Genomic DNA, 20,968 nt, shown 5'->3' with positions numbered 1-20,968 from the left:
CAATAACTGTAATTTTTCCAAGGAACAACTGTAGTGACAGCTGCTGTGGTAGAAGTACATTCACATGCTTCCCAAGTTAAGACAACACTAAATATGAGTTTCAGAACTGATTATCTCACCATGGTACTGTATAGTCCAGGTCCTAAACAGGTAAGGTGAAGAAGAAAAAATATATTTTCTCTTGTTTCTTATATTTTGGAATATCTGTTCCTCTGAGAAAAATTGTTGATCTTTTCACTTTAATAATAAAATAATTTTAACTATTTGCCTTTTAAAATGAGTTGTCTTTCCTATAGCCAGTGATATGAAAAATAAAATTTTAAAGTTATTATTTTTCATGCCTTTCATTATGAGCTCTTTGGAGATAGAGAATGTGGTATTTCATGTCTTAAAATATGTTTTAAATTTGTGTTTTTGTGTAAAATTTGTATTGATTTCCTCTTCCACAGACTTCATTTACAGATATTCGTGATCCTTCTCTGAAACTTGCTGAATTTAAGTTGGAGAATATTATAAGTACTTTAAAAATGTATACAGATGACTCAACATTTTCTTCCTTCTCATTAAAAAACTGTATTTTAGATGACAAAAGGCCTCATGTCAAGAAAGCAACTCCTAGGTAATAGTGTTCTAAGTTTTTACTTGAGAAATGGTTGGTATATTTTACAGAACTTACTCCCAAAGTTGCATGTTCATTTTCTGGATATTTACTAAAATCTTCAGAGCTTCAATGCAGTTGAGTCCATAGTTTTAAGCCAACATTTGAAATGCCCTGGTTATGTGCTGTTCTTGCTGAATGGTTGATTGATGGGTTATATAGAACTAATCAGTGTAATTAAATCAGTTTTTAAATTAATCTGTATTATCTAAAGTATTAATCTGTGCAAATTGTAATGGGAAATATATGAAAAATTGAGAAAAAATATGCTGAGATTCAAAATTCTGATAATTTCTTAAGGATATACTTCCTAATTTATGAAACAGTTGAGCTCCCGAAGTCTGTAAGTTTATTATTTGGAGTCCTTTGTGATCTTACTAAGAGAAATGACTTCAGAATGCTGGTTTGCTGTCAGTGAAAGGGATAAGAGGTCTTTGAGTTTTATTGGTGTGTTTGATTATTTGTAAGATACTCATAGGAATTGTTATTATTGTGTTTTTCAGAATGATAGGACTAACAGCTGGGTTTGACAAAAAGGACATGATGGATATAAGGTATAGGAGAGTCAGAGACGGTTGGGTGGCTGATTTAGTCCTTCAAGAAATGTATATTTGTGCAAGTGTGGAATTTCTGCTGACAGTTGCAAATGTGTTTCTTGAGGCCTACACTACAGGCACTGCTGTAGAAACCAGTGTTCAAACATGGCCTGCTAAAGAAGAAGGTTAGTTATTGGCTAAAACATTTAATATCTGTATTATTGAAGTGCTAGAATAGCACTTACCTTGATTAGCCTTCTAGATGATGAGGTTAAGTGGATTAATAATTTAAAAATCTTTATTTTTCAGAGGTAAAAGGAAAACTTAAATGTGTTTTCTGATAAGATGTACAGTTTGCATATTTTTCAAGGTGTAAATATATATTGGGTTCAAAAATTATGAGACCTTTATTAAAATAAGTAACTGTACTTCTTTGAAGACAGTAATTTATTTTTTTAACATCTTTATTGGGGTATAATTGCTTTACAATGGCGTGTTACTTTCTGCTTTATAACAAAGTGAATCAGTTATACATACACATATGTTCCCATATGTCTTCCCTCTTGCGTCTCCCTCCCACCCACCCTCCCTATCCCACTCCTCCAGGCTGTCACAAAGCACCGAGCCAATATCCCTGTGCCATGTGGCTGCTTCCCACTAGCTATCTACCTTACTACGTTTGATAGTGTGTATATGTCCATGACTCTCTCTCGCCCTGAAGACAGTAATTTGAAAGAATTCGTTGGAAGAAAACGGAAAGAGAATAATGAAACAGCCACTCCTTTTCATAATTAAAGATAGTATTTTAACTTAAAGTCCTCTTTTATTCTTGTTATATTCAATATTTATAATTTTCTATTATCTTTTACACATTTCATTCATTGTGGTATAGTAGAAAGAGTGTCAAGCTGACAGTTAGAAACTAGATTTATTTCCAGCTCTGCCATTAAATAGTGGAGATTTTTCCCTACATTTTGAAATATTCTTATGGCTATACCTTCTTTAAATCTTATACCAAGAGAGTTGCAGTAAATTCCTTTGGGACCTAAGATTCTTTTATTTTACTTTTTACTTAGAATGAAAGTAACATTTTCCTATAAATAATAATTTTTCATAAGTAATGTATATAAGAAAGATTTATAACTATTTTAAAACATTGTTTTTATTTCTATTTTAGCACTTGTACAGCAATCAGAGAAGTGGGAAATTAATATTATTATTAAAAATCCTGAAATTGTGTTTGTGGCTGATATGACAAGAAATGATGTCCCTGCCTTAGTCCTTACAACACAATGTGAGATTTGTTGGCAAGGTGACTTTGAAAATAATACAATGACCGCTGCCATTAAAGATCTCCAAGTGACAGCATGCCCATTTCTTCCAGTCAAGAGAAAAGGAAAAATCACTACTGTGAGTTTCCTATTTACTTATCATCTTAATTGTAAACTATTTTGTATTTAGTGTATGTCATTTAAGAAAGTGCCTACATACTTTCCAACCTTACTCTGTAAAATACCTTTCTTTCTGCTTGTAGAGCCTAATGTAGATTATTATTACACCAGCTTTGAAACTCTTTTTCATTTTTCCAGTTGTTCCTTATTGTTTTATGTGTTTGTGGAGATAGTCTCACTAAGAAGTTGCTTTCATCTAGATACTTCTCAGTGAAGACTTTACTCTGACTTTCTAACCATATCAATTCCACACTGCTTTTTGGCCTTTAAGACTTTCTACCAATTGTTTCTGGTGCTGTTTCAGTTTTATTATTTTTAATTTTTTTCTCCCATCTAGACATTTTTGCTCAGACACGTTTTTTCCTTTTCTCCGTATGGCTTATTTGTACCATCAGCCATTTGTTTTGACATACTTCACATTTGTATTTTATTCTGTAATATCCTCTTGGCCTTCCTCCTCTTCATAACTGATTAAAATTCATTTCTTCAAAGACGTCTTTTCAAGTTAACTATCTGACTCCTAGTACTCGTATAAAACACTTATAAAAATATTTAGGCTCCTACAGGAGTAATAGAAGTATAAATATTCTAAGTATTAACAACATAGAAATACAAGATGTAATTTTGTTAAAAGTAAATACCTATGTATTGGTTAGGATATAGGATAGACTGTTTCCCTAGTTTGCAAGGCTGATGGCTCACTTCTAAGCAAAGAGAAGAAATAAAAAATGGAGGGCATACTGATTCTCTTTTAGGTTATACGTAGATGTTTTACATGTATTTTTTCTATTCAGTCTTTTGGCTTGAATGTAGCTGTATGACCACCCTTACCTTCAAAAAAGGTTGGAGAATGTGGTCTCTTTTCTGAGCTATGTTATGCTCAGATGCAATTTGTTACTGTGGAAGAAAAGGAGAACAGATAACAGGTGGCAACTAGAGGGTCTTCTTACAGTCCACTCAAAGGTTTCTTCCTTTGTTCATACAGATAATCCATACTTGTCTTTTCTCACCCATAGAACATATTCACTTCTTCCTCAAGGGATAAAATCTCAGCTCAGAGTTCAAGATCTTTAGGTGACAGTTTTCTCTGTTGAGTCTCCCTGTGACTTCTTTTGATCTGGCAATATAATATATTAAGTACTAGACAAATAAGTTACCACTTTTCAACAGGCACACACTTCACCACTATCTACACAACCACTAGTATAACAGTGCTGTAAGGACAGGATAATTGCAATTTAAAAACCCATTCAGAAAAAGAAAGAATGGGAAACACTTGACAGTCATTGATTCATAACAATTATCATATCCTGCTGAGTGGAATTGTGAAAACTTTAAGCTCCAGCAGTGGAGTAAATTCTTTGGATAGCCCGAGTTGGAGTCTTTGATTTTTTTTCTCTTGAAAGAACATTGTCCTCATTTTCTCATGTGGCTTTGGCTTTCCCCTCTGAGAGATTTTTTTTTTTTTTTTTAATCATTATCCACTGTAGACACATCTGAAGTGGCTGTTTTCTTTTTTCGGGAACTGCACTGTTTTCACAGCCTACTTCCTACTGAGTTTATTGCTTGGAGATTGTTTTAGCAGTTTTAATAATAACAAGCTTTTGTATGCCAGATACTGGTCTCTTTGGCAGTCCTTAGTTGGTTAAACGTTTAGTTTGCCATCTCGGTGGTTCCATTTGTAAGTAACCTTAATATCCAAAGCTACTATTTATTCACAGGGTGGTTTTCTTGTTTTATTTACGAATCTGTCATCTGCCTATCCTCCCTTCATCCTGACTTAGTAAAGGCTACTTTAACAGTAGGTTTGGGGGAGGGGGATAGCCACATCTGTTATCTTTTTTTTTTTTTTTTGGCTCCCATGTCTGATCTTAACAAAAATTGCCAGAGAAAAAATAGCAGCCACAGTCTTATTTCTTGCTGAGTTTCCTCTTTAGAGCTTGGCTCTCCTCAGTGTTTTCCCTTCTCTTATAGGCCTTTGCAAACAATAAAAAGAAGGAGCTAATACACATCAAGATTCTAGCCAGACCTGTCTAGCTAAAATTTTAGGCTTTTTTGTTGTTGGTAAGAACATGGTCTGTCTTCCTACGTACCACCAGTAGCAGTTTTACCATATACTTTGCTGTAGCATTGTTAGAATTGTCAGCTTTGTATTTTGATATATCCCTTGTCTATCCAGTTGCTAAATCAGTCACAGATACTTTTCACTTTGTTGCAGTAGTGCCAATTTTTAGGTATGAAATTTAGTATTAGAATATTAATTAGGCTGCTGTAACAAGAGGTCCCCCCTCCAAAAGGTAGCTAATGCATGGTAGAACTAAGTATTCTTTCTAGAAACATGGAATAATGACTCAGTTTAATGGCTCTGGTGTAATGTAGGGGAACCAGGCTCTTTCCATCTTGTTCCACTATTCGTAGGCTGTAACTAATCTGCTTGTTCAAAGATAGTTCACAATGTACCTACGTTGCAGGTTGCTGGGGGTGAGTGGTGGTGGTAAGGAGAGAACATGAAGGCAAAAAGGGATGCCCATTCTAAGAGCACTGCCCAGAAGTTGCACATACCACTTCTGCTCACATCCTTTTGGCCAGAATTTAGTAATACGTCAGCACACAGTTTTAAGGGAGCCCAACAAAGGCAGTCTTTCTAAAGACCAAAATGTCACCTGCTTGAGTCCCTTCATTATACATTTGTTTTCTGTTTTATTATTGTTGTTGTGTTGTTTTTTTTATATTTGGGTTAAATTGCTGTAATTTTTCTAACTTCTTAATGGATGCTTAGATAATTGGTATTCTGTCTTTTTTCTTCCCAGCATATGCCTTTTAAGAGTAATTTTTCCTCTAAGCACAGCTACTAGTGTTGATATGTTGTATTTTTATTCTGTTAAAAATACTTTCTCATTTTTATTTTTTATGCATGGATTAGAAGGGTTTTGCTTAATTTCCAAATATTTAGGTGTTTTCTGGTTGTCTTTTTATTGTTGATTTCTACATTGATATCACTGTTGTCTATTAACATGTTCTGATTTTAATTCTTTGAAGTTTGTTGAGACTTATCTTATGGCCCAGGATATGGTTGGTTTTGTTTTTATGAATATTGAATGTCCACTGGGGAAAAAGTGTGTTTTGTTGTTCGAGGAATAGCATTCTATTTAGATAGATTTTGTCCATAATATTGTTCAGATCTGCTATACTCTTAGAACCTTTTTTTTCCCCTGTCCATTTTATCAGTTTATTGAACGAGATCTATTAAAATCTATTTTCATTGTGAATTTAGCTATTTTATGTTTAGTTTTTTCAATATTTGCTTTATATATTTTGAAGCTAGATCATTTAAATGTGTACACATTCTGTATTAAATCTTGCTGGTAGATTTGACCATTTTATTAAACTGTCTTCTTTATCTCTGGAAATGATTTCTAAATTCTACTTACCTACGATTAGTATACCTATTCCAGCTTCTTTGTGGCATTTGCATGGTATATCTTTTCCTATCCTTTTACTTTTAACCTTTCAGTTTCCTTATGTTTAAGCTATGGTATTTTTGTAAGCAGCATATTTATTTGTTTTTCATAGTGGAGTCTTTTAATTAAGATATTTAGTGCATTTACTCTCTGTAACTCCTGTACTGTAATTGGTTTTAAATCTGTGACCTACTATTCATACTATTTGTTCCATATGTTTTATGTTCTGTTTTCTTCTCTGTATTGTTCTTTTTGGGGGATTAATAGGACTTTAAAATTTTTCTGGATATTATAACATGCATTCTAGACTTAGTAAAGTCTAATATAAATGTTTTTACCACTTTTAAAGCTTTTAGAATGCTTTAAATCCTCTTCTACCATTTTGTAATAGTAGTCATAGATTTTAATTCAATATATATTTAGAATCTACAGGGTATTTTTGTTTTTGTTGCAGTCAGTATTCATTTATATTTAACCACATATAATCTGTTTCTGTTATTTTTTACTTCTTCCTACATCTCCATTTTTACATCTGGAATCATTTTCTTTCTTCCTGAAAAGCTCCTTTTATTTTATTTTATTTATTTTTTATTTTTTTGAAAAGCCCCTTTTAGTATTTATTTTAATGTCGTCTCTTGGTGGCAGATACTGTCAGTTTTTGTGTGGAAATGTCTTTATTTTGCTTTCTCTCTTGAAGGATAATTTTGCTGGATATAAAGTTTTAAATTGGTAGCTATGTACATTTAAAACTTTCATGGTATGTCTAGATGTGCTTTATATTTATTCTTTTGGAGCCTGTGGTACTTCTTGAATCTGTAGCTTTGTGTATTTCATAGGTTTAGAAAATTCTTTGTCATTATCTCATTAGATATTGTTTCTATGTCACATATTCTCTCTCCTTCCCTTCTTTGACTCTCAGTTTCTTGTTAGACATTTTAGTCATATTCCATGTCACTTAAGCGCATTTCTTTATTCTCCATTCATATTGTTCCAATCTTCACACTGGATGTTTTTTCCTAATTTTCTCCCTAATTCTGTCTTCTGTTTTGTCTAGTGTGCTATTAAACATTATTATCAAGTTCTTAATTTCTAGTATTGCATTTTTAAGTTATATAATTTCTTTTTATAGACCCCTCTGTCATTCATTTTTTTACATATTAATCAAAATTACTTTAAAGTTTGTTCTTGATAATGCCAATAATTGAGTCATCTCTGTTTATTTCTGTTTTCTCTTTAGTTTTTGTTTCTTCTTATATCAGATACTTTATTATTGAATGCCAGACAGTATAATGAAATGTTATAGAGGTTTCACTGATTATTTTCTTCCTGTAAGGAGGTTTTCACTTGCTCTTTGTTAGACATCTAGGCTGGGAACAATTTACCTTTATCTAGTAGGAATTAAACTTATTGGAGGCTGGGTTGCAGTTGTTGTAAAGCCTTGTTTACTCCTGGTTCATATCCACTAGTATATAGTATTTCTCTCTGCGTCCCATCTGACAGCCAGGAGTACTTACTAGGGCCCATATTAAAGCCCATTTTTGGCAGATTCTGAAATTGTTTTTTGTCTTTTCAGCCCCATTCTCCATATCATTCTAAAATTGCTGACCATTTCACTCTACCTAGCAATAGCCTTCTGTTTAGTGTGTGTGTGTGTGTCTGTGTCTGTGTCTGTGTCTGTGTCTGTGTCTGTGTCTGTGTCTAAAGCACTTCACAAATAACTAGAAGCTAAACTACCATGAAGTTTTGAGATAACTTCTCTGCTCCTGTTTTTTTCCTTGGGGACTTTGCAAGGTTGCCTAGGTAGCATGCTTATAGTTTCAAGCAGACTTTTTTTTTTAATTGAAGCATAGTTACTGTACAATATTACATAACTTACAGGTGTATAATATAGTGATTCACAATATTTAAAGGTTATGCTCCATTTATAGTTATTATAAATATTGGCTATATTCCCTCTGTTGTACAGTATATCCTTGTAGCTTATTTTATAACTCATAGTTTGTACCTCTTATTCCCCTACCCCTATATTGCCCTTCTTTCTGCTTCCCTCTCCCCACTGGTAACCACTAGAATATGAGTCTGCTTCTTTCTTGTTATATTCACCAGTTTGTTTTATTTTTTAGATTCTACATGTGATACCGTACAATCTTTGTCTTTCTCTGTGTGACTTATTTCACTTAGCATAATGCCCTCCAAATCCATCCATGTTTCTGCAGATGGCAAATTTTTATTCTTTTTCATGACAGAGTAGTATTCCTGTGTGTGTGTGTGTGTGTGTGTGTGTGTGTGTGTGTATACACACCCCACATCTTCTTGATCCATTCTTCTGTTGATGGCCTCTAAGGTTACTTCCATGTCTTGGCAGTTGTAAATAATGCTGCTTTGAACATTGAGGTCCATGTATCTTTTTGAATTTGGGTTTTTGGGTTTTTTGGCTATTACCCAGGAGTGGAATTGCTAGGTCATATGGTAGTTCTGTTTTCAGTTTTTTAAGAAACTTCAATACTGTCTTCCATAGTGGTTGCACTAATTTACATTCCCACCAACAGTGTATAAGGGTTCCCTTTTCTCCACATGCTCGCCAACATTTGTATTTTGTGTTCTTTTTGATGATAGCCATTCTGACAGGTGTAAGGTAATGCCTCACCGTGGTTTTGATTTGCATTTCTCTGATGATTAGCTATGTTGAGCAATTTTTCGTGTGCCTGTTGGCCATCTGCATGTCCTCTTTAGAAAAATGTCTATTCAGTTCTTCTGCCCATTTTTTAATCTGATTGTTTGGTTTTTTGATGTTGAGTTGTATGAGCTGTTTCTGTATTTTGGATATTAACCCTTTATTGGTCATATCACTTGCAAATATTTTCTCCCATTTGGTAGGTTTTCTTTTCATTTTGTCAATGGTTTCCTTTGCTGTGCAAAAGCTTTTAAGTTTAATTAGGTCCCATTTGTTTATTTTTGCTTTTATTTCCTTTGCTTCATGAGAGGGATCCTAAAAAATATTGTTGCAGTTTATGCCAAAGGTCTCTGCCTATGTTTTCTTCTAGGAGTTTTATAGTATCATCTTAACATTTAGGTCTTTAGTCCATTTTGAGTTTATTTTTGTATATGGCGTTAGAGAATGTTCCAATTTCATTCTTTTATATCACGCAGACTTTTTTTTTTAACATGACTTTTCAACTTGTAGGTGGATTATTGCTTGGTCACAAGTTTCTTCCTTCACAGATGGAAATAGAAGTCTAAAAAAGGAGATCCTTAGCTGAACAACCATATAAGGAAACATCTATGATTATTGGGAATTTTGAGAAAGATATTTATGGCCAGCTAGCTGTTTTAGCCACATACATTTTGATAAGTTGCAATTAGTTGAACTTTAATTGATATCATAGTCATTTATATTAGAAAATAGTTTCTTTTTTTTTGAATTTTACTTAATTTTTTTCTATACAGCAGCAGGTTCTTATTAGTTATCTGTTTTATACACATTAATGTATACATGTCAATCCCAATCTCCCAATTAATCACACCACCACCACCACCCCTCACCGCTTCCCCACCTTGGTGTCCATACATTTGTTCTCTACATCTGTGTCTCTATTTCTGCCCTGCAAACCAGTTCATCTGTACCATTTTTCTAGGTTCCACATATATGCATTAATATACGATATTTGTTTTTCTCCTTCTGACTTACTTCACTCTGTATGACAGTCTCTTGGTCCATCCACGTCTCTACAAATGACCCAATTTCATTCCTTTTTATGGCTGAGTGAAATTCCATTGTATGTGTGTACCATATCTTCTTTATCCATTCGTCTTTCGATGGGCATTTAGGTTGCTTCTATGACCTGGCTATCGTAAATAGTGCTGCAGTGAACCTTGGGGTGCATGCACATGAAAAGATGCTCAGTATCACTAATTATTAGAGAAATGCAAATCAAAACTACAGTAAGGCACCACCACACACTGGTTAGAATGGACATCATCAAAAAGTCTACAAACAAATGCTGGAGAGGGTGTGGAGAAAAGGGAACCCTCTTGCACTGTTGGTGGGAATGCAAATTGATACAGCCACTATGGAGAACAGTATGGAGGTTCCTTAAAAAACTAAAAACAGAATTACCATATGACCCAGCAATCCCACTACTGGGCATATACCCAGAGAAAACCATATTTCAGAAAGACACATGCACATGTTTATTAAAGATTCACGAACTTTTTTTTTTTTCCTGATACGCGGACCTCTCACTGTTGTGGCCTCTCCCGTTGCGGAGCACAGCCTCCGGACGCGCAGGCTTAGCAGCCATAGCTCACGGGCCCAGCCACTCCACAGCATGTGGGATCCTCCCAGACCGGGGCACGAACCCATGTCCCCGGCATCGGCAGGCGGACTCTCAACACTGCGCCACCAAGGAAGCCCTGTGCAACCTTTTATAAAAAAAAAAAAAAAAAAAGGAAGGATGACTCAGGGTGGAGTTGAGAGCCACAGAGAATTGTTCCTAGACTTTGAAATCTAATCAAGAAACTTATTTATCTGGCTGGATTTCACAGCTTGTTTGGACTAGTGGCTTCCTTCTGCCTTGTATTTGTTTTTGTTTTGTTTTGTTACCTCTTTATTGGAGTATAATTGCTTTACAATGGTGTGTTAGTTTCTGCTTTATAACAAAGTGAATCAGTTATACATGTCTATGTTCCCATATCTCTTCCCTCTTGCGTCTCCCTCCCTCCCACCCTCCCTATCCCACCCTCTAGGTGGTCACAAAGCGCTGAGCTGATCTCCTTGTGCTATGCGGCTGCTTCCCACTAGCTATCTACCTTATGTTTGGTAGTGTATATATGTCCATGCCTCTCTCTCGCTTTGTCACAGCTTACCCTTTCCCCTCGCCGTGTCCTCAAGTCCATTCTCTAGTAGGTCTGTGTCTTTATTCCTGTCTTACCCCAAGGTTCTTCATGACATTTTTTTTTCTTAAATTCCATATATATGTGTTAGCATACAGTATTTGTCTTTCTCTTTCTGACTTACTTCACTCTGTATGACAGACTCTAGGTCTATCCACCTCATTACAAGTAGCTCAATTTCGTTTCTTTTTATGGCTGAGTAATATTCCATTGTATATATGTGCCACACCTTCTTTATCCATTCATCCGATGATGGACACTTAGGTTGCTTCCATCTCCTGGCTGTTGTAAATAGAGCTGCAATGAACATTTTGGTACATGACTCTTTTTGAATTATGGTTTTCTCAGGGTATATGCCCAGTAGTGGGATTGCTGGGTCATATGGTAGTTCTATTTGTAGTTTTTTAAGGAACCTCCTCTGCCTTGTATTTGAATTGGAATATCTGTAATTCTTATCCTATATCTGTCCCACCATTCTATGTTGAGAGTGGTGGGAGCAAGCAACTCATCTTAGTTTCAGTTTTAAGAGAAATTGTGCCCCAGCAGTTGTACTTAATACATTACACCCAGGAACTTCATCAACATCTGGACTTGATTTAGATTTTAGACTTTGAGCTGATGAGAGGGATGAGATTTTAGAATTTTTATTTAATGAGAGATGTAGATGAACTGATTATGTGGTGAGATACAGATTTAGATGATGAGATTTTGGACTTTGGGCTATGATGGGAGGCGACTATTAGGAACCTTAGGAGGGGGACTTCCCTGGTGGTCCAGTGGTTAAGACTCCACACTCCCAATGCAGGGGACCCGGATTGGATCCCTGGTCAGGGGACTAGATCCCGCATGCCGCAACAAAAGATCCCGCATGCCGCAGCCAATATCCCATGTGCCGCAACTAAGATCCAGCACAGCTAAATAAGTAAATAAATATTAAAAAGGGAACCTTAGGAGGTGGTGAATATATTTTGCATTTGGGAGGAACGTGAGTCACTAGGGGCTACAGGACAGATTTATGCTTACCATAGTTAGGGAAAACTCAGTTAATTTATAATTATATTAAGAATTATTTAGTAAGTCTAATGTATTTATAATTTTTTCTTCTCATTTTTTGTAGCTTGTCCTATATAGATTAATTCATTTTACTTCATTTTATAATGGAAAAAAATACCATGATAAAGTTTTATTTTAGTAATTTAATCCACAGTTGAATCCACAAATACAGAACCTGTGGATACAGAGGGCTGACTGTACTATGCCTTTTTTTTCTTGAGATAATGTTGGCTTATAACATTATATAAGTTTCATGTATGCAATATTATTTTTCTACTTCTGCATACACAGCAGTATGCTCACCACCAAATATTTAGTTTTCATCGGTCACCATACAGTTGACCCCTACCCGTTTTGTCCCCCACCCCTTGCCCTCTGTTCTCTGTATCTACATGTTTCTTTTGTTTGGTTTGTTCATTTATATTGTTTGTTTTTTATTTTTTATATTACACATGTAAGTGAAATCATATAGCATTTGTCTTTGAACACTATGCCATTTTATATATAGGACTTGAACATCCTTGGATTTTAGTATCTGCCATGGGTGAGGGGTAGGGGGTAGGGGACAGGTGTGTATGTTCTGGAACCAATTCCCCAGGGATTCCAAGGGACTTCTGTAAAATAAAATACAGAATACAAGTTTTGAGGAATTTTCATGTATTTAAGCATATTTAAGAAATTCTTTTACTTATTATATCAATAGTGTTGCTAATGTTAGTACTTTCTGTTTTTTATAAATAATGAATAAGAGGATAATTAAGAAATGTTTTATTGATTCACTTGTGTTTTTTTGTTTTTGTTTTTTTTTGTTTTTTTGTGGTACGCGGGCCTCTCACTGCTGTGGCCTCTCCCGTTGCGGAGCACAGGCTCCGGACGCGCAGGCTCAGCGGCCATGGCTCACGGGCCCAGCCGCTCCGCGGCATGTGGGATCTTCCCGGACCGGGGCACGAACCCGCGTCCACTGCATCAGCAGGCGGACTCTCAAGCACTGCGCGATCAGGGAAGCCCGATTCACTTGTTTTTAAATAGTTATTTTTACTAACTTGTTTATTTAACATACTTATCTATTACTGGGCAAGTCTTTAAATAAAAATATTTTAAGAACATGTTAATTTAATAGTATTGGTTTTTCTCTCACAGGTTTTGCAGCCTTGTGACTTGTTCTATCAAGCTACTCAGATACGTACAGATCCACAAGTGATCGAATTATCAGTAAAATCCCTGACACTGAAGGTAAGTTACAATGTAGTCAGTGCCCTTTTGAAAAAATTAATAAAACTTAGAAATAAGCAATTATTATAGCAACTCTTTTGTTAAATAAGCCAAAAAAAAGCTATTTTTGAAAATCTTTTATGACACGTAATTTTAAAATGATATTTAATACATATTTTATAATGAATGTTTTCATATATTTTGTTACTGGCAGTTGACTGCTTCTGTAGTTAACATCCTTATAGTATGTATAGTTGATCCGTTTAATATCGACATATAAATATTTTAACTATTGAAATTAGTTATGATAATCAAAAAACTTTTTTGTGGGCAGCAAATTGTATCTACTATTTCTTGGTAGTAAGGTTAGTTCAATATTAATTCCTCTTGATCCTTTACAAATATATTTAATGTTTTTTGAAGTGTGTATTTTTTGAAAGTGGTTTATGTAGATTTTTTAATTAAATTTTTCCCCTTAGGTTTCACCAGTTATCATAAACACTGTGATTACCATAACTTCAGCACTTTATACAGCTAAGGAAACCATCCCACAAGAAACTGCTTCTTCTACAGCACATTTATGGGAAAAGAAGGATACAAAGAATTTAAAAATGTGGTTTCTTGAAGAACCAAATGAAGTTGAAAAAATAGCTTCCCCAACTGAATTGGTACCCAAAGGAGAGATAATAAGAATGAACATTGATTCTATTTTTCTAGTTCTTGGTGCTGGAATTGGTCATCGAACAGTACCTATGCTTTTGGCAAAGTCACGTTTCTCAGGGGAAGGCAAAAACTGGAGTTCCCTAATAAATCTCCACTGTCAGCTTGAGCTAGAAGTAAGCATATGTAGTATTTTTCCAGATTTTATAACAAATAATGCTATACATGGACTATTTGGGGACTTTTACTTAAACATTTAAATTAAATTTATCCTAAGTATGATGTTGGTTCACAAAACTTTTGGAAGAAAGGGTACAAATTTATGCCCTTGATATAGTTGTTTTTATGTGTATGTTACTTTTAGAGTACATGTCCATATTAAGTTTATATTTCAACTGGTTTCATTCATCTTAAAGTTGATGATATTAATAGATTTGAGTAGATGAAAAATTCTTAATTTTAAGAATTAAATTGAATATCCTTTTTCCTTTAAAATGATAATAGACTATTTCTTAATCTCTTCTAAAATAGTAATATAAAGAATGAGAAAAATATGCCTTATACTTTTATATAACGCAGAATCTTTATAATGTAGTGAGACTCCACCAAGGTCTTTCAGATTTTTGTGAGAGTCCTTTAGTTATATGGAAGATATTTGCTTTGAACGAACATATATTTTGCTTCAGAATTTATCTACATAGAATCATCCCAGAGATATTTTGCTTTAAATTATTAATTGAGTTGATGTCAAGTAGAAACTAATCTGATACTCTACCTAAGTCAGTAAATATGAAAATTTATAAGCTCCTATAACATTTGTGTTGATACAGAGTTATATGCTAATAGAGGTGGAACTTACAGACTAGATTTCAACTTTCCAAATTTTAGCTAGAATTATCTGTATTTTGCAGAGGATTTGATCTAGGATGTCCAAGAAGTTCAGAGAATTCAAATAAGTGCATACTCATTGAATCATATGTTACTTGCCTCAACGGCTTTCGAAAAGTCAGTGGAGGTAGACAGATATGTTTAAAAAATGTCAGTAGTGTTTGATAGATGAACACAGCTTTCGATGTTAAGCCCAGCCTGAAAGTCAAGGAAAGATACCTAAAAGAGAGTTTTTTTCTGGATTAAATTGTGAAGACTAGACCACGAAGTTAGCCAAGTGAGGAGAGCATGAGGAAACTAATGAATGGCATGCAGATGGTTTTCACATGGAAGAAATAGCACAGCCAAAAGGAATGCTGGTGGGAAACAGCATGGAAGATCATTTTAGAACATATCAGAGTGCCTTATTTAAAAAATTAAAAATTCTCTCTCTAGGTACATTATTACAATGAAATGTTTGGTGTGTGGGAACCTTTGCTTGAACCCTTAGAAATTGATCAGACTGAGGATTTTAGACCATGGAATCTTGGAATCAAGGTATTTTTGAAGTCTGAAAATTTTTTTCAAATATTGAGGATGTCCACATTACACATACTTTAATCGCAACAGAGTTCAGGTATCTCATTATGAGCCTTTCCACATGCTTCCTTGTTTGACCTCTGAATGTAATTTTCAAACCCAAGGCCACTGCCTCATGGGCTTCTAATACAAATAATTATGTAGCATTTATTATGCACTAGACATTGTTCTAAATAATCTACTTTTGCTTTAACCCTTACAACAAACCTCTGAAGAATATACAGTTTTAAACTTCATTTTAACATGTGATGGGACTGAAACTGTGGAAGTTAAAGGACTTCCATAAAGCAATAATACCTTTAAATTGGAAGAGGTGGAATTAAATACTGGCTTCAGAGTCCCCACACATAACTGTCATGTTAAAATATCGCCAGCATTTTCTTGAAGGTTGTTGTCTATCCCAAGTTTTCTTTGATCTCTGAAGGGTGTATATATAGAAGAAAATATAATATTATTTGTTTGAAATATAGTGTGAATTTATGTAATCATACGAATCAGGACCTTTAGATGGATGAAATTGTGCTTCTGAAGCAAGAGACTGCAGCATTCCTAGCATATCTCCTCCCTAATAATGATTCAATCAACCTGCAGACAAATGTTCAGTGGTTTAAAGCCAGTTAAAGGAACAGTAAAGGTGACTAGCTTGGCATATCCAGCTTTTTGTATTAAACCAGGACTTTTGATTTTCCACATATTTCAGATAAAAGATTTGGATAAAGGAACTTATTTGGCGGTTGTTAGGTCAGGATACACATAGGCAGTAGACCTGTGAGTTCTAAAAAGAGGTAGGTGGTATTGATTCACATGAGCCCTAGGTCCTAGTGGCACTGTTCTGCAACTATTGTTGGACTTTTTAAGTCCCTAGGTTTCTGTTCTTTATTTATAGCATTTATAGCACCAGTAGATTAAACGACTTTTCTTGCCCTGAATTTCCACATGCTATGATGTATGGGCTTCTAATTTTCATTCAGATGCTCCATGCATTTAGTAATTTTAGGGGTTATTTTCCCTTCTAAATTGTGCTTGCCATTTTAGTATAACTGAGGAGGCGGAGAATTTTTCTTCCAATACTGCTTCTATCCAATGCGACCTTAGTTGGCTGATGTCCAAGTAATTCCAAGTAAGGCAGTGGAACTGATAAAATGTATTGCTCTCTCTGATGCTGTCATTGGAATTTGTCTAATGTTTGCTTTTCCTTTGCAAAATGAGTTATGTTGTGCTCCTAGGAACAAATTTTTCTCATATTTCTACAATTTATATTTTATTTTAGATGAAAAAGAAAGCCAAAAAGGCCATTGTTGAGTCAAGTACTGAAGAAGAAAATTACAAGGTACCAGAATATAAAACTGTCATCACTTTCCATTCAAAAGACCAACTAAACATTACATTATCCAAGTGTGGCCTTGTAATGTTAAATAATTTAGTCAAGGTAAGAAAAGTAACTTGAAACTTTAAACATTGGTGTACTAGTCTGAGTTAACCCTTTTCTTTTATTGAACAAGAAGTTTTTGTTAACTTAGTTATTTGTCATATGTCCATTAGTGTTCTGCTTGTCGTTTAGTTTTCTACATTTTCTTTTATTTATGATAACCCTTTCTTACTAGGCATTTACAGAAGCTGCCACTGGATCTTCAGCTGCCTTCATAAGGGATCTAGCACCATTTATGATTTTAAATTCTCTTGGACTTAGTATCTCTGTTTCACCAAGTGATTCTTTTAGTGTGCTCAGCGTACCTATGGCAAAATCATATGTATTGGAAAATGAGGAGAGTTTAAGTATGGATTATATCCGAACTAAAGACAATGATCATTTCAATGCAATGACCAGCCTAAGCAGCAAATTCTTCTTCATTCTTCTTAGTAAGTGATAAATTACCTTCCTGGGGCTTTAATTTCTTTTAAGTTACATTTTATATCCCATTTTACTCATTTGTGGTATCTCACAGGTTTTTTATCTCCTTTCTAATATTTTGCAAATTTCATTATTTCCTTTGCAGGGCTTTGCTTGCTGTTGTCACTTTATCTTTGTATTTCAAATTCTGACTTTCTTTGGCCACTGCTTTATTTAGAGTATGGTAATTTACTACTTTATGTTTTGGAGAGGAAAATTATTAAATCTCATCCTCAGTCAGCATTTACAGACTTAGCTATAGGTGGTTGTTTTAATCACTTTTAGTATAACTCAGTAGAATTGCACCAGTTTTGCAACTGAACGAATTCAGAATAAGGTTTGAATTCATGAAATGGCACAGGGTAATGGTTTTGGGGTTTGTAAATGGTTTTTGTGTTCTGCCTATTGAGGTAGAGGTTTTTTTCCTTTGTCCTTTATGTTTCCCAGAAGTTTTTCATTTTCATGAGAGGTGAAAGTAAATACATTTTTAAATTATCATAGTATATAGTCATTGTGAAGTTAAATATTAAATAGTCCCAAAGCCTCACTGACACCACTTTCTGACACTCTGACATTTAAGTAGTTATGGAAGGGAGGATATTAGAAAGGTTAATTAGACATGGAGGAGGGGTACTAAAACTGATAGCTAATACTTTTTCCTAGTCAGGAAATGATTCATAACAGTGGCTAGGTTTCAGGTGTTGTCCCAGCATTGTCCATGAATTATTCTCATCAATTTTACCTCTGTTTGTTTTTAAACTGACATTTTTATGGGATAGTAGGGAAGAAGGTTATATAAATAGATAATTCACCCCAATACAATATATGTATATATATATATTAGATAAAACTGTAAAATTTTAATCAAACCTTAGATATCACAAAGTGTCACAGGTTGGTGGAAAAACTTAAAAACTGAAAAATTGCAGCTACTTGGTAGTTGCCAATGACTGCCTGAATGTATTAGGCTCTGGTTATTATGACAGCAAACCAGAGAACAGTGTTCTTGTATTTTCTAGTAATTTCTCTCATCAGTTAGTTATTTTTAAAAGGTTATGTTGTTGTCTTAGGTTAAACTACTGAATGAGATTTCTTTTTCAATTAAAAACTTTTTTTGGTAAAATGCTTTGAAGGTTTTAAATGAATGATGTAGGTATGTATTGTGGATTCTTAAAATATCCCTTTGTGTAGCTTTCAGTGATAATTATTCATAAGTTTAAGAAATCATCTGATGTTTCTGGTTTAAAATGTCTACTTAAAATTAACATATGATAAATTATAATAAAAACTTTCAAACATGTATATTTAATTTAGCACCAGCTAACCACTCTACTGCTGATAAAATCCCTTTAACAAAAGTGGGACAACGACTGTACACTGTAAGACACAGAGAGTCTGGAGTTGAAAGATCTATTGTTTGTCAAATTGATGCAGTGGAAGGAAGTAAGAAGGTAACAATTCGCTCCCCAGTGCAGGTACGGAATGATTCATTTTTTTGTGAGGTCATATTGTGTATATTTGTATGCTAATTAAAAAAAAAAACTAAAGCAAATTACTACCAAAAGAATACAAACTGTAATAGAAATATAGCTAATAGCAAAAAGAATAATCATTATCAGTAATTATACTACTGTAATACAAGCAGTTGTAGGAATATTTTGTAAATGTTTTTGGAATATTATTTTGTAAAAAACAAAACCCAAAAAAGTCAATATTTTGTTTTAGCTCTTTGTAGTATGTATTTATTCTTTCGTTTCAATTAGAGAATACAGTGAGAGAAATTTGTACACCTTTATTGAGGTAAAATTGATGTACAATAAACTGCATATATTTAAAGTTGATGAATTTTGACAAAAAATACACATATGAACCTTCATCGCAATCAAAGTAATAAACATACTTATCACCCCAAAAAGTTTCCTCATCCCCTGTCTCCCCATTCCCATGCATCCACTTATATGTTCTTGTGGTGCGTTAGTTACACAATATAGAATTTTATGTAAATGAATGAAGTACAGAATGGAGTCTGGCTTCTTTCACTCAGGATAATTTTGTATGTGTCAACTTTTGTGTATTAATGTTGTTGCATGCAGTTACATGTTGTTGAGTAGTAATCTGTTCTGTGTATATACCACATACCATTTTTAATGAATTTTTGTATATGCTATAAAGTGAGGGTTGAGGCTCATTTTCTTCCGCTTGTCTATTCATTTGTTCTGACCAGGATTATCCTTTTTCCATTAAATTGCCTTGACACTTTTGTCAAAAATAAATTGACCATATCTCCATATCTGTGTGTGTTTATGTCTGAGGTCTCTAATCTGTTTCATTGATCTATTTATGTCAGTACCACACTGTCTTGATTACTACTTTATCCTCAGTCTTGAAATCAGGTAGTACAAGTTGTACCACTTTGTTCTTTTTTAAAGTTGTTTTGGCTAGCCTAAGTCCTTTCCATTTCCATTTAAATTTTAGACTTCAAGTTTTCAATTTTTATTTAGAAATTTTGATTAAGTTGGCATTTTTAATATTAATTTTTGATTTTTTCTTGCTAGTAGAAATACATTTGGTTTTTGTATTAACTTGTATTATGCAACCTTACTAGATACATTTATTCTAGTAGCTTTTTTATAGATAGAGATAGTTATGATGTCTGCAGATAAAAATATTTTTACTTCTTCCTTTCCAATCTGATGTTTATTGTTTATTTTTTTTTGCGGTACGCGGGCCTCTCACTGCTGTGGCCTCTCCCGTTGCGGAGCACAGGCTCCAGACGCGCAGGCTCAGCAGCCATGGCTCACAGGCCCAGCCGCTCCGCGGCATGTGGGATCTTCTCAGACCGGGGCACGAACCCATGTCCCCTGCATCGGCAGGCGGACTCTCAACCACTGCACCACCAGGGAAGCCCTATTTTCTTTTCTCTTGTTTATTGCACTGGATAGAATCTCCAGTACAATTTGAATAGAAATTATGAAAGTGGATGTTTTTATCTTGTTCTCAATGTTAGGGGAAAAGTATTCAGTCTTTGACCATTTAGTATATTTTGAGTTGTTTTTTTTGTTGTTGTTGTTCATGATCCCTCTGTTCGTAGTTTACTGAGAGTTTTTAAATCAGAAATGAATGTTGCATTTTGTCAAATGATTTTCTCTGTTTATCGAGAGGATCTTTTAAAAAAATTGTTAATATGATGAATTACATTGATTTTTAATTATTATATTAAATAATGATTGACTTTTAAATGTTAAATGAACCTTGCATTCCCAGGATAAACCTCATTTGGTTTTGAAGTATTAACCTTTTAATATATTGTTGGATTGATTTGCTAAATTCACGTTTATAGTTTTTGCATTTATGTTCATGAGGGGTGTTGGTATAGAGTTTTCTTGTAATGTTTTTCTTAAGTTTTTAAACGACAGTTTCACTTTAAGGGCTATTCATATTATCTGTCACTTCTTGAGTGAGCTTTTCTAGTAATTTTGTCTTTAATGAAATTTGTCAGTGAACTATTTTTGCTTTTACTTCACTTTTCTTTTCACAGGGTGTAGAAATTTAGATTGACAGTTATTTTTTCCATACTTTTAGGATGTCATTTCACTATCAACTCTATTACATTGTTTCTGACCACAGTCTGCTGTTATTCTTAACCTTTGTTCTATGAAATGTGTGATTTTATTTTTATATACTTT

The 20,968-nt window shown here is 34.1% G+C and overlaps 1 protein-coding gene across 3 annotated transcripts in view; it reads left to right on the top strand.

Moving 5' to 3' along the window:
- The window catches only part of VPS13A (vacuolar protein sorting 13 homolog A), a 238,885-nt gene that overhangs the window by 143,640 nt on the left and 74,277 nt on the right, over positions 1-20,968 (top strand). For 2 of the 3 annotated variants that reach the window (XM_082843241.1, XM_082843240.1), the window contains exons 36-45: positions 23-150; positions 450-619; positions 1,162-1,379; positions 2,372-2,604; positions 13,193-13,285; positions 13,744-14,100; positions 15,248-15,349; positions 16,662-16,820; positions 16,996-17,251; positions 18,597-18,757. In XM_082843241.1, coding sequence (XP_082699367.1) covers positions 23-150; positions 450-619; positions 1,162-1,379; positions 2,372-2,604; positions 13,193-13,285; positions 13,744-14,100; positions 15,248-15,349; positions 16,662-16,820; positions 16,996-17,251; positions 18,597-18,757 — 1,877 coding nt within the window. The remainder of the gene's footprint in view (positions 1-22; positions 151-449; positions 620-1,161; positions 1,380-2,371; positions 2,605-13,192; positions 13,286-13,743; positions 14,101-15,247; positions 15,350-16,661; positions 16,821-16,995; positions 17,252-18,596; positions 18,758-20,968) is intronic. The other variant, XM_082843242.1, reaches the window with a different exon arrangement.

Source organism: Leucopleurus acutus (assembly GCF_964270905.1).
Source record: "Leucopleurus acutus genome assembly, chromosome: 7".
Classification (NCBI taxonomy): domain Eukaryota; kingdom Metazoa; phylum Chordata; class Mammalia; order Artiodactyla; family Delphinidae; genus Leucopleurus; species Leucopleurus acutus.
The sequence above is the reverse complement of the archived record's forward strand: the minus strand, read 5'-3'. Positions and strand labels throughout refer to the sequence as shown.